Here is a 15,167-nt window from a genome sequence, read left to right on the forward strand (position 1 = left end):
CCAGCCTGGGCTACAGAGTGAGTTCCAGGAAAGGTGCAAAGCTACACAGAGAAACCCTGTCTCGAAAAACCAAAAAAAAAAAAAAAAAAAAAAAAAAAGAATGTGCTTTCTCTTTGTCTGTTTGGTAATGTTCTCACACTTTAGTTCTAGACACAATTCCTTAGTTTTTCGAACTTAGATAAAATAGCTGATCTGAGTCTTTGTCTACAAGTTCGACGTGAGGCTTTTTAGCAATGATTTCTGTTGTCTTGTGGGTTTTTTTGTTTCGTTTATTTATTGTTTTGTGTATGTTCTTTCCAGTCTCTTTGTGTGTCTTATTTTTTGTTGTTGCCATTTTGTTTTGATGATTTTTATTTTTTATTTACTTATGTATTTTCACTTTTGGAGACAGGGTTTCTCTGCGTAGTCCTGGCTGTCCTGGATCTCCTTCTATAGACCAGGATGACCTCAAATTCACAGAAATCCATCTGCCTCTGCCTCCAGAGTGCTGGAATTAAAGGCGTGCGCCACCACCACCCGGCAATGATTTTATGTTAGCACATTTTAATGATAATGTGGTAATTCCAGAAATCAGATTCTTCTCTCTCATAAATCACTTGTTGGGGTTTTAGTGTTTTGGTTTTTGTTGAGACAGGGTCTTGCTTCAGTTTCCTGAGATTGCAGGTGCAGGCCACCATTCTTGCAGCTGGTCAGTGACTTTTGTGAATTCTGTGAAGTGTCTTTGTCATGTATAGGCACTAAAACTAAAATCTCCCTCATCAGCTAGTGATTAACTAACAATTACACAGGATTCCCAGAGTCCATGGAGCCAGTGAAGCCTCGCACCCTGCTGAGGGCCTTTGTGCTTCCCTCAGTAGGCTTTCTCTTCAAGCTTAAGCCCACTCCCTGGGGCAGCCCTCTAAGGTGAGGGTTGAGAGCTCTAGAAGAGGATGCCATGTTTGTTTACAGTGCTTTCAGTGGAATATAATTTGCTAACCATAAAATTCCTCATTTTAAAATGTGTGCCAGTGTTTCCACTGTATTCATAGAATTGTGCAACTCTCACAATTTTAGAAATTCTCATCCTCCTCACATACACTATGTGTGGCCTCCTAGATTCTCATCCCAGGAAAACATCACGTTTTTAAAGCTTTCTCTAAATATCCATTCTCTAGATTTTCCTTCTAAGTTTTTCGGTTAGTGTTCTGTTTTATTTTTCGGCCTGACTGTTACCTCTTGCCCTATGTCAGTCATGTTGAATAGCTAGGTAAGCCCCTGCCTGGGTCAGATGAGACAAGGCAAGCACGTGTGGGCCACAGAGTTCACGCTCTCGCCCAGTGAGATCTGCCTTTGTGTCAGCGCTGACTGTTGCAAGCCTTCAGTTCATCTCAGCAGCTTGGAAAAGCTAGCGCTCACCATTTTGGGCCAGCATTTTGTTGCATTTGTGGTAAGAGGTTTCTCAAGAGGTAGTCTGCCATTCTTCTCCATGCTGTTTCTTTCTTCCTTGACTTGAAATTAGTGCCTTCAGAGCGTTTACTAAAAATGAATTACCAGTTCCTGGGTAGTAGCAGCTGAATGCCAAGATGCCTGGCTTTTTCCATTCAGTTAATCCACAGCTCATGTGTGGAGCTTCTTCTTATGTATGAATGACTTTAAAAACTCTCTTCCCATGTACACACATGTGCTTGCATGTATACACATATGTGCTTGCGTGTAAGGCACTCGTAGCCAGTGCTAGCCTATCCTGACACGCCAGTCTCTTCACATTGCCTTGCCTTTTATACCGTAGCTCCGTTGCTTGGCTCTTAGAGGATTATGTGTGAAAGAAAGGTTTTATTTAGCTCTTTGCTTTAGCCTGCATGGGGCCTGGGGAGAGGACTGTGAATAGTCTGAATTCTTGCAGGGCTCTGTCTCTCCCTGCAGGGGAAAACTGTGTTTAGCCTCCAGCTCTGCTGATCACTGATTCTGCTTGGGATCGCTGTGAGATCAGCCTAGCAGTGACCCAGCAGTAGCTGGATTCCAGCCCATGGAAGTGCTTCTGCCTTGATAAGGGTAGGGCTCTTTGACTGCTTCTCTTGCAGACTTGGACCTTCTGCCTCTCGCTGTTGACCTCTCAGTTTTTGTAGTCACAAGCCTGTGGCTGGCTCACTGTGGCTTCACTCTGGAGGTGGTTGGTGTTTAGCATTTCCAGTACTTAGGTTGAGGACTCAGGGATTGTGTGTGGTCATTTTGTGTCTTCAGTACATGTGACATGAGAGCAGAAGGAAGGAATATTTGAGGGGAGATAGGAGATGAGCAAGAAGGGAGGGACTAGAGAGGATGGAGGTGGGTAAAACAAAATGCTATATGTATCAAAGTGCCATATTGTAACCTTTATATGTTAGCTTAAAAAATTCAACTATAGCAGAAGGAAGCAGGCCACTTCTGCTGCATCACCTCTGCCACAGGGGTCCACTCAGGCTGCACAGGTTTGGTTGGCTCTCTCTTCACCATTTATGATTTTGTGTGGAAATGTGTTTTTAGTTCCTAGCAACTGATTTAAAATGAAAGGCTTAAGCAGGACACGGCAGCACACACCTTTAATGCTAGCACTCAATCCAGGACAGCCGGGCTGTGTAGAGAGACCCTTTCTCAAAAGAAAAAACAAGCAGAACAATAGCAAGTACTCTGAAAACAAACAGAAAGGTTTAGACATGATCTGGTGACACCTGCAGGGACAGTCACCTGGGCTTTAAATCTGAGGAATAAAAGGAGCCGGTTAAAGTAAGGCACGGAGTCTTGAAAGCATTCGTCGTGGTGGAGAACTGGAGCTGCCTCTGTGTTAAGGGCAAAGAAGGCTTTCTAGACTCAGTGTGTTAACGTTCACGCTCCGGCTTTGGTCACACTGTACAAGTCCCTGGATCCCTTCCTGGTGTGTCTGCTCCTGCTCCCTCTGCTGCCGTCAACTTCCTGAACTGCTGGCTTCATCCTCATTCGTCCTCTGCCTGCATCTGAGCCGGTTCCCCATTAGCTTAGGGCAGGGTTTTTTTTGTTTGTTTGTTTTGTTTTGTTTTTAAGAGATTATTTTTAAAAGAGATTTTCTATTCGTTTTACATATCAACCACGGATTCCCCTGTCCTCCCTCCTCCCACCCCCCAGCCTTCCCCCCCCAACCCCCCCCATTCCCACCTCCTCCAAGGCAAGGTCTCCCCTGGGGAGTCAGCAGAGCCTGGTACATTCAGTTGAGGCAGGTCCAGTCCCTTCCTCCTGCACCAAGGCTGTGCAAAATGTCTCAGCATAGGCACTAGGCTCCAAAAAGCCAGTTCATGCACTAGGGACAGTTCCCAGTCCCACCTCCTGAGGGCCTCCTAAACAGTTCAAGCTAATCAACTAGGGCAGGTTTTTTGATGCCTAACTTTTTCCAGTCAATTAATCCACAGCTTGTGTGTGGGGCTTCTTCTATAGCCGAGTCCCAGAAGGCCCTCATCACGTATACCCTGACATCATGGCTCTGTTTTGTTTTGATTTTAATCATGTAGGAAACCCAGGATGAGTCAGCTGTGTTATGGTTGGATGAAATTCAAGGTGGAATCTGGCAGTCCAACAAAGACACCCAAGAAGCTCAGAGGTGTATGTATCCATGTAGCCACTGTTTTGTTTATGTTTGGGTGGAGGGTGAGAGCGCTAAGCCTTTGGTCTGGTGGGTAGGAGGGTAGGTGGCTAGCAGGTATGGTTGGATGAAGTCATGTGAATGTAGACACCTTCTAAACTGCTACATTAATAATTCTCTTCTGAGACAGTTGCCTTAGGAATCTTTGCCATCAATGAAGCTGTAGACAGCGGTGATGTTGGCAGAACTCTGAGTGCCCTTCGTTCCCCGGATGTTGGCTTATATGGAGTCATCCCCGAATGTGGGGAAACATACCAGAGTGACCTTGCTGAAGCCAAGAAGAAGAGACTAGCAGCAGGTGAGTTATGGGGAGTAAGTACATCCCCGAGCTTGTGAGGAGACAGATGGAGAGGAAGGGACAAGTGTAAGGAGAGATACTTTAGTGTGGATGTGCAGGCTTTAGGTTCACTGTTCAGGAAAGAGTCCTAAGCTTTGAGTGCTTGTAGACAACTGTGTTAACTAGACCAGTTTCATGAGGGTGTGGGAAAGATCGAGAGACTTGCCTGCCTCTCCTAGGATGCCATAGCTCTGATTATCTGAGGACAGTTGAAAGAAGTTCATAGCGGAGACGATTTGTAGCTTTCTCCTTCCTGAAGTGCTGCATGGACGCCCATCTTCTCAGGATGGTTTTCTGACCTGCAGCTCTTACAGGCTTTGAAAGAAAAGATTAGTATGGTTGATCCTGTGATGGGGCCTCCCAGGTATTCCTTTTTATAATACAACATAGATGACATAAATTAGACATCACTTAGCCGAGGTTTGGTGGACACATGAGATGCCCTTTTACTGTCAGATCCAAGGAACAGGTTTTGGAAAATGTTCAGGTTCTCCCAGCTGCCTAGAGTAATCCTCTGGTGTTGGATGTATGGGTGTGGGAGTGTGGCTCTGGGTCCCCTTCATTTTCCCTCTGTGTTCTGCCAGGGGACAACAACAGCACATGGGTGAAGCACTGGGTGAAAGGCGGGTACTACTACTACCACAACCTGGAGACGCAAGGCGGAGGGTGGGACGAACCCCCAGACTTCGTGCAGAATTCTGTGCAGCTTTCTCGAGAGGAGATCCAGGTAGGCCACCTCTCTTCACATAAGAAGGGCCTGAGAGAAAGTGCTTCAGGGCTAGTATTAGTTCAGAGGAGCAACACTTGTGCTCAGTAGTCCTGGACTCAGTAGGCTGTGGAATGAATTGTTTTGGGGTAATTGTGTTTCAGTGGTTTGGGAGATGATGAAATCTAAACTTGAAGACATCTGAGTTGTACAATTCAGTGAGCTCCACATGTGGTTCTTAAAGAAAACTTGGTGACCCTCTGCCTCTTGGCCTTTGAGTGCTGTGGAAAATTCAGGCTCTGAAGAGAGCCTGTGAGGGCAGGCAGAGATGGGGCTCTAGCACAGGGCGGTCATGGAAATGTGAGGGGAAAGTTTAATTCTGTCCTGGGGGAAGGCAGCCTAAGTGACATTTTTAACAGGTGAGTAAGAGAGGAAAGAATGTTCTAGACAGAAAGTGTATAGTGCGGGAGTCACTGAGGGTGGAAAAACCAGGACTGTGTGAGGAAAGATACACATGCAGCTGATTGACTGACAGACAGGTGCAGCTGGAGCGGCCACAGTGAGGCAGTGAGGGAGGGACCACTGGGCTGAGGGATGGAGGCTGCATCTAGTGATCTCTATCTAGCTTTGGAGAGTCTCCCCACCCTCCCTAGGCACAGCCGGGCTTAGACAGACAGCGCTTGGCATGTGGGTCCAGCATCACAGGGCAGTGACGTTCCTTTACTTTTAGCACATGACTTAATCTCTTCCTCCCACCCACTCTGCCCCTTTCATCTTCCTGGACAACCACTTGCTCCTTTGTTAGCCTCAGCAGGGACGTGTCTCCCTTGTAGAACTCACTGTCGTGTCATTGCTTAATGTCTACTGCCTTCCTCCCTGGGTCCTGCAAGTCTCGACTCCTCATATTTCCCATTATTATACTTGTCTGAATTTGAAGTGCAGGGTGGGAGGTTGATCCTGTGGCTCTGAGGCAGAGCCTGGGAGTCCACATTTCTAACCAGTTCCCAGGCAGCGTGGTTGCAGCCACCCAGAGGACCCCACATATGTCATGTCTTCCTTCCCCAAAACACAGGAAAAAACGAAAGCAACCGCCATGGTGGCACATGCCTTTAATCCCACTCTAGAGGCAGAAGCGGGTGGAACTCGAGGCCAGCCAAGTGAGTTCTAGGACAGCCAAGGAGACATAGAGAGAGACCCTTTGGAAAAAGAGAAAAGGCAAAGCCCGTAGGATTTCTCAGATTTGACCTAACCTACATTCATACCCTGTCTTAAGTGCCTTGAAAGCTAGTCTGCCCCAGATTTCTCTATTTCCGTCCACTTCTTACTTAGCTCACAGCAAAGTAGCGTTTTGTCTGGCGTCGTTAGTGAATGCTTTCTTTAGCATCTGGCACCAGCCTTTGAATTGTCAGGTGCCTTTAGGAAGTCTGCAAAACCCTCCGTTCATCTCCGTGCTGTTCTCTCTGGATGTCCTGCTTCTGATGCCTTTCATAATCTCCTGCTGCCTTTTCTGCTTCTGCCTGATCCAGCTGTCAGCCCTGCAACACCCCTCTCCCTACAGGGCTTGTAAGCAGTTAAGAGAGGGTACTCTCAGGCAGTAAGCAGTGACCTTATTCAAGCCACCTGAGACCTACACCTCCATATCTTAGCCCTTTCCCACACCGTCAGGTCCCCCCACCCCCCCGCCGCCGCCTCGAACCAGATCTCTCAGACACAGTTTGACAGAAGAATAGAAACTGAAATAACGTGTTAAGGGGTCTTGTTGCGTTTTGTTTTGTCGGTTTCACAGAAGGTAATTCTGGACTTCAGCCATTCAGGGAAGGGGTGGTGGCTCCATGACATCAGAGTTCCAGGAGCCTCCAGTCTTCATGCTCTGTCCTTAGAACATTCTCAAGGTCATCCCCAGAGATTGCTTGGAGCGCTAACCATCAAAGTAGCTGTCCAGGCAGAAGCAGAGAGAAGAGGAAAAGCAGTAGGGCATGCTCCCAGCTCTCCCGAGTGAGCTTTCCCAAAGCATTTAGTTCACTGTGTGTTTGGTGTGCATGTTAGGACCTAGAAAAAAGTCTCTAATACTAAGGAAAAAAAGAGAAGGCATATTGGTAGGTAATCAGATAGGTGGATATTCTTAAACATTCTCATGGCTGCTGCCTCATTCAAGCCCAGGGCCTCTTTTTTTTTTTTTTTTTTTTGGGGGGGGGGTTTCAAGACAGGGTTTCTCTGTGTAGCTTTGGTGCCTGTCCTGATCTCGCTCTGTAAACCAGGCTGGCCTCGAACTCACAGAGATCCACCTGGCTCTTCCTCCCCAGTGCTGGGATTAAAGGCGTGTGCCACCACCACCCAGCTCAAGCCCAGGACCTCTTACTGGGATTGCAATAGTAGCATTCTAATTCACCTCATTCACACTTACTTCAACATTCTTTCCCAGCATGCAGTGTGTTAGTACGAGCATGCTCATATACATGCATACACACCTATAATCCCAGTACTTGGGAGTCTGAAGCAGGATGATAAGAGTTAAAGGCTAGGCTCAGGCTTCATACCAAGAGTCGGTCTCTAAAACAAAATAAAAGTAACTGGGTGGTGTGTGTGTGTTGGAGGGGCAGTGCACTGGTGAACACAGCTCTCCTCCAGTCTGTTAGCTGTTCCGCCAACAGCGTCATTTTTCTAAAAATAAATCTCTCTGTTCGGAAGTTTTTCTGTTGTCCATCACCTGTAGTAATGGCCCAAACCCTCTAGGCCGCTGAGCAAACCCCTTCCCGGTGTGTGTGGTCAGGTGCCCTGCACACTTTAGTTCTAGGCTCTTCACCAGCATCGTGTGCCAGTGGGGATGGGGTCATGGTATAAGGAACGAATTAAAGGCCTGGCTTTAATATGGAATTATTAGTGAACAAATCAGCCTGGCCCTGGAAACCACACCTGCGGTCTTCATGCCGTTCCTCAACTGATGGCTGTAATGGAAGGAGAGTGAAGTTAGCTCGTGTGTTCTGGGTGAGGCTTTGTGTCCATTCTCTTGTCCCTGACTCTCACCTAATGCTCTTCCAGAGCTCCATCTCCGGAGTGACCGCTGCATATAACCGAGAGCAGCTTTGGCTGGCCAACGAAGGCTTGATCACCAAGCTGCAGGCCTGCTGCCGCGGCTACCTAGTGCGGCAGGAGTTCCGGTCCCGGATGAACTTCCTGAAGAAGCAGATCCCCGCCATCACCTGCATTCAGGTACTTCACGCGGGGAGCAGGCCTCCCAAACAGGAGGAATAAACGGTCACACTAAAGTTGAATGTGTGAGTGTGTTTCTTGTGACCTCTTTTCTCCTGGATGGTTACCTCCTGTTTGTGAAATTATAATCATTGTGCTTAATGGTGGTGGCAAAAGGCGTTAGGGAGTGCGCTTCATGTTTTCTTTCACTGTGTCTGTGGGCAATATTTGCACCTCTGGAGAGATAATAGTGATGGTGTTATAGTCACAACAAATGAAACAATGGTGCTTCAGTGACAATAGCAGGAAAAATTGAACTAGGAATTTTGACTCCGTTGCTTCTAGACATCGTGAGTCTCTTAAGTGTCCTTATCTGTGAAATGGGTATGTTAATGTGTATCTCCCTTGCTTGATAACAGGATGACAAATCGGTGTGACTGCGTTTTAAGGTGGTGACAAGTGTAGGCTGGGCATACAGCTCAGTGTTAGAGCACATGCAGAGTGTACACAGGCCATAGATTGGGTCCCTAGCACCAAAGCCCCAAACAAATCCATGTGAGGTGTTCCACTGATGCCAGGGAAGTAGTGTTCTCCAAGTAGACATATGGTCGTTGCCTGCAGAGGCGCTTCCTTCTACGGCTTCATCAGGAAGATGTGCTTGGAGAATAGCAGGCTGAGATTTTTTTTTTAACTTTCATTGATTCTTTGAAAATAATGCCACGAATACTGTGTGATGCTTTTAGTCACAGTGGAGAGGATACAAACAGAAGAAAGCGTATCAAGACCGGCTGGCTTACCTGCACTCCCACAAAGATGAAGTTGTGAAGGTATGGAAGCCCATCAGGGTTTGTCCAGGGGCGGTGCAAGGGACATGTTGAGAAGGCCTCCTCTAAGTTCCAGGATCCATTTCCCACAGATTCAGTCCCTTGCCAGGATGCATCAAGCTAGAAAGCGCTATAGAGATCGCCTGCAGTATTTCCGAGATCATGTGAGTATCCCCAGGTGCAGCAGGCTGGTCAGGTAGGTTGTCCTGTGTCCCTGGTGACAGATGAGTAAGGGAATCTCCTCTTTGTCCCTTAGATAAACGACATTATCAAAATCCAGGCTTTCATTCGGGCAAACAAAGCTCGTGATGACTACAAGACTCTCAGTGAGTAACCATGGCTCCGCGGTGAAGAGTTGAGGCAGTGCTTGGGAGCCCTCAGGTCCTGGGCATTCTCCACGGATCTCTTTGGTTGTCCTGAAGGCAAGGCTTGGGGGAAGGGTGCCACTTGTGATTAAGCCCCTTTGCTAACATGTGGCTAGATGTCTTGCTGCTTGCCGATGTAGCCCCTGTGGTAACAGAAATAACACAACTAAGGAACTGCACTTGGTGGTTGTCTTACCACATTCAGGCCTGAGTGTTAATACCCCACGTGTCACTAGAGCTTTAAGACAGTGCTGATCCTTCCTCAGACTTAGAGTCTTTTCTGGTAACTCGGGTCTTTGTCTGATTCGTATTTGCTTTGTCAGTCAATGCTGAGGATCCGCCTATGATTGTGGTCCGAAAGTTTGTCCACCTCCTGGACCAAAGTGACCAGGACTTTCAGGAGGAGCTTGACCTTATGAAGATGCGGGAGGAGGTCATCACCCTCATCCGTTCCAACCAGCAGCTGGAGAATGACCTCAATCTCATGGACATCAAAATCGGACTGCTGGTGAAGAACAAGATCACGCTGCAGGTATGGGCTAGTGCCTCGGTCGGTGTGGGCACTTTGTACTGCTCCGTGCTGCCGCTCTCTTCTGAGAGGGAATGTGAGGGCTAACCTCGTCTAACAGGGAGCGTGGAGGCCAACCTAGTCTAACAGAGTGTGTGGAGGCTAACCTAGTCTAACTGGGAGTGTGGAGGCCAACCTAGTCTAACTGGGAGTGTGGAGGCCAGCCTTGTCTAACTGGGAGTGTGGAGGCCAACCTAGTCTAACTGGGAGTGTGGAGGCTAACCTGGTCTAACTGGGAGTGTGGAGGCTAACCTGGTCTAACTGGGAGTGTGGAGCCAGCTTTCTCCCGCTAATCCTCTTCTGTTTCCACCCGCTATCATTTTGTGCTCCACAGTTTTGTTTGCTTAGAGACTAGACGTCATGTCTGAGTGTCTTGGCTCAGTGAATCACCTCACTTGTCCCTCTGTTATCTGATTCAGGTTTTGTTCTAAGTTTTTATTAGAAACAACATCCCAGTCAGTGTCCAACTATAGTTGGAAAACTTGTTTGTTTTAGGGCAAGGTCTCTGTGTAACTCTGAGCTCAAGGTACCATCTGGCCATCATCCGTCCACAGAGCTAGGACTCACCACTCTGCCTAGCTGACTTGCTTTCCAGAATTATATTTTGGGGGATTTTATCCTTTAGGGTTTTAAACTTCAGGTATTTCTGACTTCAGGATATTTACTTATTATTTATTTGGGGTTGGGCACGTGTAGAGGTCAGAGGGCGAGTTGCAGCTCATTTCCTTCTACCATACGGGACCTGCGGATCAAGCTCTGGTTGCCAGGCTTGGCAGCAAGTGCGTTACCTGCTGAGCTATCACACCGGCCACCCCCACCCCACCCCTAGTTTATTTATTATTTTATATGTGTGTATTTTGCCTGCTTATATATCTATGTGCCACATGTGTGGTTGGTGCCCTAGAAGGCCTGAAGGAGGTGTCAGATCTCCTGGAACTGGAATCACAGATGGTTGTGAGCTGCCATGTGGGTGTTAGGAATCATACGTGGGGCCTCCGGAAGAGCAGCCAGTACTCTTAACTGCTGAGTCATCTCTCCAGCCATGGACGCCTTTTTAAAAACCTTTTGTTTGCTTGCTTGCTTATTCATTTTAGGCAGTATGGGCAATTGAACCAGGGCTTCCCCCGCCCTAGGCTGAGCTACATATCCAACTCTCTACCTCCCCCCACACCGGGTTTTTGTAAATTTTATTTTGTGATGATACCTTGATAGGTTGTCCAGATTATACCCAACCTTTTAAAGTTTTGTTTGTTTGGTTTTTGAGACAGGGTTTCTGTGTAGTCCTGGCTGTCCTGGAACTCACTATGTAGACCAGGCTGGCCTCGAACTCAGAGTGCTGGAATTAGAGGCTTGCGCCACTACCGCCCAGCTTCAACCTTGTAATCTTTTACCTTGATAGCTTGAGTAACTAGGATGACAGGAGTTTGTCTGTTTATTGTGATAGCTGAGCCGGGATAGTAGGCATGCTGGGCAGGTACTCTGCCCTGAACTTTACAAACCCTTAAGACATGTTTTTAAGGCTGGGATGTGTCTTAGTTGGTGGTATACTTTAAGCCATGGGTTTCTCCTCACATATTGCATAAACTAGGCATGGTGGTGCATGCCTTAATTCTTGGACTTGGACAATGGAAGAGGAAGATCAGAAATTCAGAGCCATCTTTAGCTACGTAGTAAATTGAAAGCCAGCCCAGGGCAAATGAGGTCCTATTTTTCAACTCTTTTTTTTTTCTTTTTCCTTTTTTCTGGTTTTTCGAGACAGGATTTCCCCGTGTAGTTTTGGTGCCTGTCCTGGATCTCACTCTGTAGACCAGGCTGGCCCCAAACTCATAGAGATCCGCCTAACTCTGCCTTCCGAGTGCTGGCATCAAAGGTGTGCACTACCACCACCCGGCCCTATTTTTAAGGAAAGAGTCATGCTTTTAAGATCAACTGCTAGAAAGTGATTTCCTGATCCCTCTGATCCCACATGGAGAAATCCATGGCTTGGGTTCTTCATGCCGAGGTGGCAGAAGTAGCCTGAGATACCAAAACCAGGATAAAATGGGCCGTCTGAGGGGCTGACCAGTGCGGTGCCTGCAGGGGTACAGGATAAAGTGGGCTGTCTGAGGGGCTGGCCAGCGCGGTACCTGCAGGGGTACAGGTGCAGAAGCGCTGTCTCTGCACTACAAGCCTTTGTTGTGTGTTCGTTCTTGTTTGTAGGATGTGGTTTCCCATAGTAAAAAGCTTACCAAGAAGAACAAGGAGCAGCTGTCTGATATGATGATGATTAACAAGCAGAGGGGAGGCCTCAAGGCCCTGAGCAAGGAGAAGAGGGAGAAGCTGGAAGCCTACCAGCACCTGTTCTACTTACTGCAGGTGAGTGGCTCCGGGGGTTGGGTGTGCAACACCTAGCTGAGTTCTCCCTCGTGGGGAAACCTTCCCACAGGGAGTCTTGCCTGCTGCCCACTGAGGGGCATGTGAAGGGCTGTGTTGTTCTTCTTCTGTATATTGTAATCTCTGATGTTTTACAAAGCATGAACTTGGGAGGGGAAGCTCAAGAAGCCTCAACCCTAGACAAAGAACTACGGCAGTTAAGGAACTCTGGGAGCCGAAGTAACAGGGGGAAGAGCACCCCAGCTGCTTATCTAATACCAAATGATCAGCCCTGAAAACATGTATACGAGTAACGTTATACAGACTGAGCAGGTTATATTTATATATTTATATACCAACAATGAAAAAAAAAGAGGCCGTGAGTGTGAGAGAGCAAGGGAGGGTATATAGGTGGGATTGTGGAGGGAAAGGGAAGGGGGAGATCATAGAATTATAATTTCAAAAAAATATATTTAAAAAAAGCATGGATTAAAAGAAAAATCAACCTTTATATTATCTAAAAGTTTCTGATCTATTGGTTTTATTTCAGACCAACCCCACCTATCTGGCCAAGCTGATCTTTCAGATGCCTCAGAACAAGTCCACCAAGTTCATGGACTCTGTCATCTTCACCCTGTACAACTATGCATCCAACCAGCGAGAGGAGTACTTGCTGCTGAGACTCTTCAAGACGGCACTCCAGGAGGAGATCAAGTATGGAAGGACTGATGGACAGGGTGGGCGAATGGGCGGGCCTCTCCCATCACCGGAGAAGCTCAGAGTTCAGACTCAGGCTAGCCTTTGCATTTCCTTGGTCTCAATTTGTGAGAAATACTCTTTTCAAAATATCCACTTTAAAATAGTTAGTATGAAGTGTTGGTAACTGCCTAGTGTCATGGTGCACTCCTGAAGTCCCAGCATTTTAGAGGTCGGGACAGGAGGTTAATAGTTAATAGAATTAAGGCCCAGAACAGGTCTTCATATTCAGAGCCTTGCAAAGCATTCCTGTGTCGAGTGTGGCCACCTGTCCATCCCTGTCTAGTCTATCAAGAGGCATGAAAGACCTTTTAATCCTGCAACTGAACCAAACTCGACAGTAACTGATTCTTAGCGGTTATTACTATAGTGTAGTTATTATAGTTATGAGTGACTTCTTAAGAGAGAGCCAGGTGGGGCTGGCAAGATGGCTCAGTGGGTACAAAGTGCTTGCTGCCAAGTCTGATTGTGGGAGGCCAGCTCCTACCTTTTAAAGGGTTCCTATGAGGAGGAGAGAGGAATAAGAAACCTTTAGATAGAAAGGTAGTGGAGAGGAGACAGACAGCAACACAGGATAGCTTCGGGAAGACTTGGATCAAAATCCAACGGCCCCTTCTGTCTCTTCAAAAGGGATTTTTATAACAACACTAAGGGGTGGGGCAAAAGACCTCCCCCTTGCTAGATCAAAGCACACCGCACAGCCAAGTGCAGACCCTTCCATACACCTGGTAACCACACCCGTGGTCCAGTCATTCCCTTATGCAGCCTTGTTGGGTAAAGCAAGCTCAGATCTCACTAGGAAACCTCGGTGGGTCTCCACATCTGATGACCTGAGTTCAATCCTCAGACCCACATGGTAGAGAGAACTGACTCATTCTCTGGCCTACACACACATTCTACATAAATAACTACGTGTAATTTTTAAAAGAAAGAACAGGACAGGCATGATGGCCTACTGATAATCCCAGCATTCAAGAGGTGGAGGCAAGAAAATTATAGACCCTGTCTCAAACAAAATACAAAAAGTATTGCCAGGAGGCAGAGGCAGGAAGATTAGGAGTTTGAGGCCAGCCTCAGCTACATAGAGAGAACTTAATTCAGGGAAAAAATGATGTTGCGGTACTGGTCCTAATATGAAGGGTCCAACTGAGTGAGCAGCTACCAGAAGTTATGTGAGTATCAGGAAATGCTTCCAGAGGAAGACATGACCTGGTTCCAGAAGAATGTCTTTAAGTTGATAGATTCTGGTATAAGTTTAAATTTAATTTGTGTTTGATATCTTATAGGTCAAAGGTGGATCAGATTCAAGAAATCGTGACAGGAAACCCTACGGTTATTAAGATGGTTGTGAGTTTCAACCGTGGTGCCCGGGGTCAGAATGCCCTCCGACAGATCTTGGCCCCTGTTGTGAAGGAGATTATGGATGACAAATCGCTCAACATCAAGACTGACCCTGTGGATATTTACAAGTCTTGGGTTAATCAGATGGAGTCTCAGACGGGAGAGGCAAGGTATGATCAGAACACCTTTCCTTTCGTGTGTTTATTGTTCTCTGTATCTTTTCAGAATGCGGTCACTTTTGATTTACAATAATAATTGTTTGAATAACTTTTCCTGCACATTTATAATCTCAGTGTTTGGAATCTGGAGGCAGGAAGCTCAGTCATAGCTACACAGTGAGTTCCAGGCCAGCATGACTGCATGAGATCCTGTCTCTAAAAAGGAAGCACACACACACACATACACACACACACACACACACACACACACACACACACACGCACGCACGCACACACGCACGCACGCACACACAACTTTTCCTTTGAGAATGGTGATTTAAGTTGATAATTCACTTATTAGGCAAATATTTATTGAGTGCTTGTTATATACCTGCGCTTTTAGATACATGTAGAATAAAACAGTAGTGAACAAGGCATGGACGAGAGAGCTCAGTGGTAAAGGCTGTTCCTGTGCAGTTCTGGAGAACTGAATTTACATGGACTCCATCTCCAGAGTCCATGTAAAAGTGGAAAGAACAACCCCAACAGAGTTGCCCTCTGGCTCTCCCCATAACAACAAAAAGAAAAAAAATAACAAAAACTATAACAGTGAATGACACAGACTCATTCCCTTATCCCTTCATAGTTCATTGTTGAAGAGCTAACACACAGGTAAATAAAAATTACAGTCAAGGAAAGGTTTTCAAAGCTCCTTGTAAGGTGTTCTACCGGAGTAGAGGAGAGCGCTAACGTTGGCAGGTGGTTAGGGAAAACCATCTGCGGAGGCAGGGCTTGTAGCTGGACCTAGAGGACACGATGGTGGGTGCTGGGCGCACAGTGTGCATGCGCACTGCCCTGCCCTGGGGGGCCTAGGGCCTGAAAAGACCCCGCTGTAGCTGGAGCAGTTGAAGGGGACCGGCCGTGCAGATCAGGATGGGGAAAG

General features: G+C 47.0%; 1 protein-coding gene across 2 annotated transcripts in view; it reads left to right on the top strand.

Moving 5' to 3' along the window:
- Positions 1 to 15,167, top strand: part of Iqgap1 (IQ motif containing GTPase activating protein 1) — a 100,730-nt gene that overhangs the window by 62,334 nt on the left and 23,229 nt on the right. For both annotated transcript variants that reach the window (XM_052762076.1, XM_052762077.1), the window contains exons 16-26: positions 3,498 to 3,588; positions 3,759 to 3,926; positions 4,550 to 4,692; positions 7,711 to 7,881; positions 8,604 to 8,687; positions 8,777 to 8,848; positions 8,941 to 9,010; positions 9,373 to 9,581; positions 11,817 to 11,972; positions 12,520 to 12,683; positions 14,012 to 14,236. In XM_052762076.1, the coding sequence (XP_052618036.1) occupies positions 3,498 to 3,588; positions 3,759 to 3,926; positions 4,550 to 4,692; positions 7,711 to 7,881; positions 8,604 to 8,687; positions 8,777 to 8,848; positions 8,941 to 9,010; positions 9,373 to 9,581; positions 11,817 to 11,972; positions 12,520 to 12,683; positions 14,012 to 14,236 (1,553 nt within the window). The remainder of the gene's footprint in view (positions 1 to 3,497; positions 3,589 to 3,758; positions 3,927 to 4,549; positions 4,693 to 7,710; positions 7,882 to 8,603; positions 8,688 to 8,776; positions 8,849 to 8,940; positions 9,011 to 9,372; positions 9,582 to 11,816; positions 11,973 to 12,519; positions 12,684 to 14,011; positions 14,237 to 15,167) is intronic.

The sequence above is a fragment of the Peromyscus californicus genome, unplaced genomic scaffold (assembly GCF_007827085.1).
Source record: "Peromyscus californicus insignis strain IS unplaced genomic scaffold, ASM782708v3 Scaffold_4__1_contigs__length_199733344, whole genome shotgun sequence".
Taxonomy (NCBI): Eukaryota; Metazoa; Chordata; class Mammalia; order Rodentia; family Cricetidae; genus Peromyscus; species Peromyscus californicus.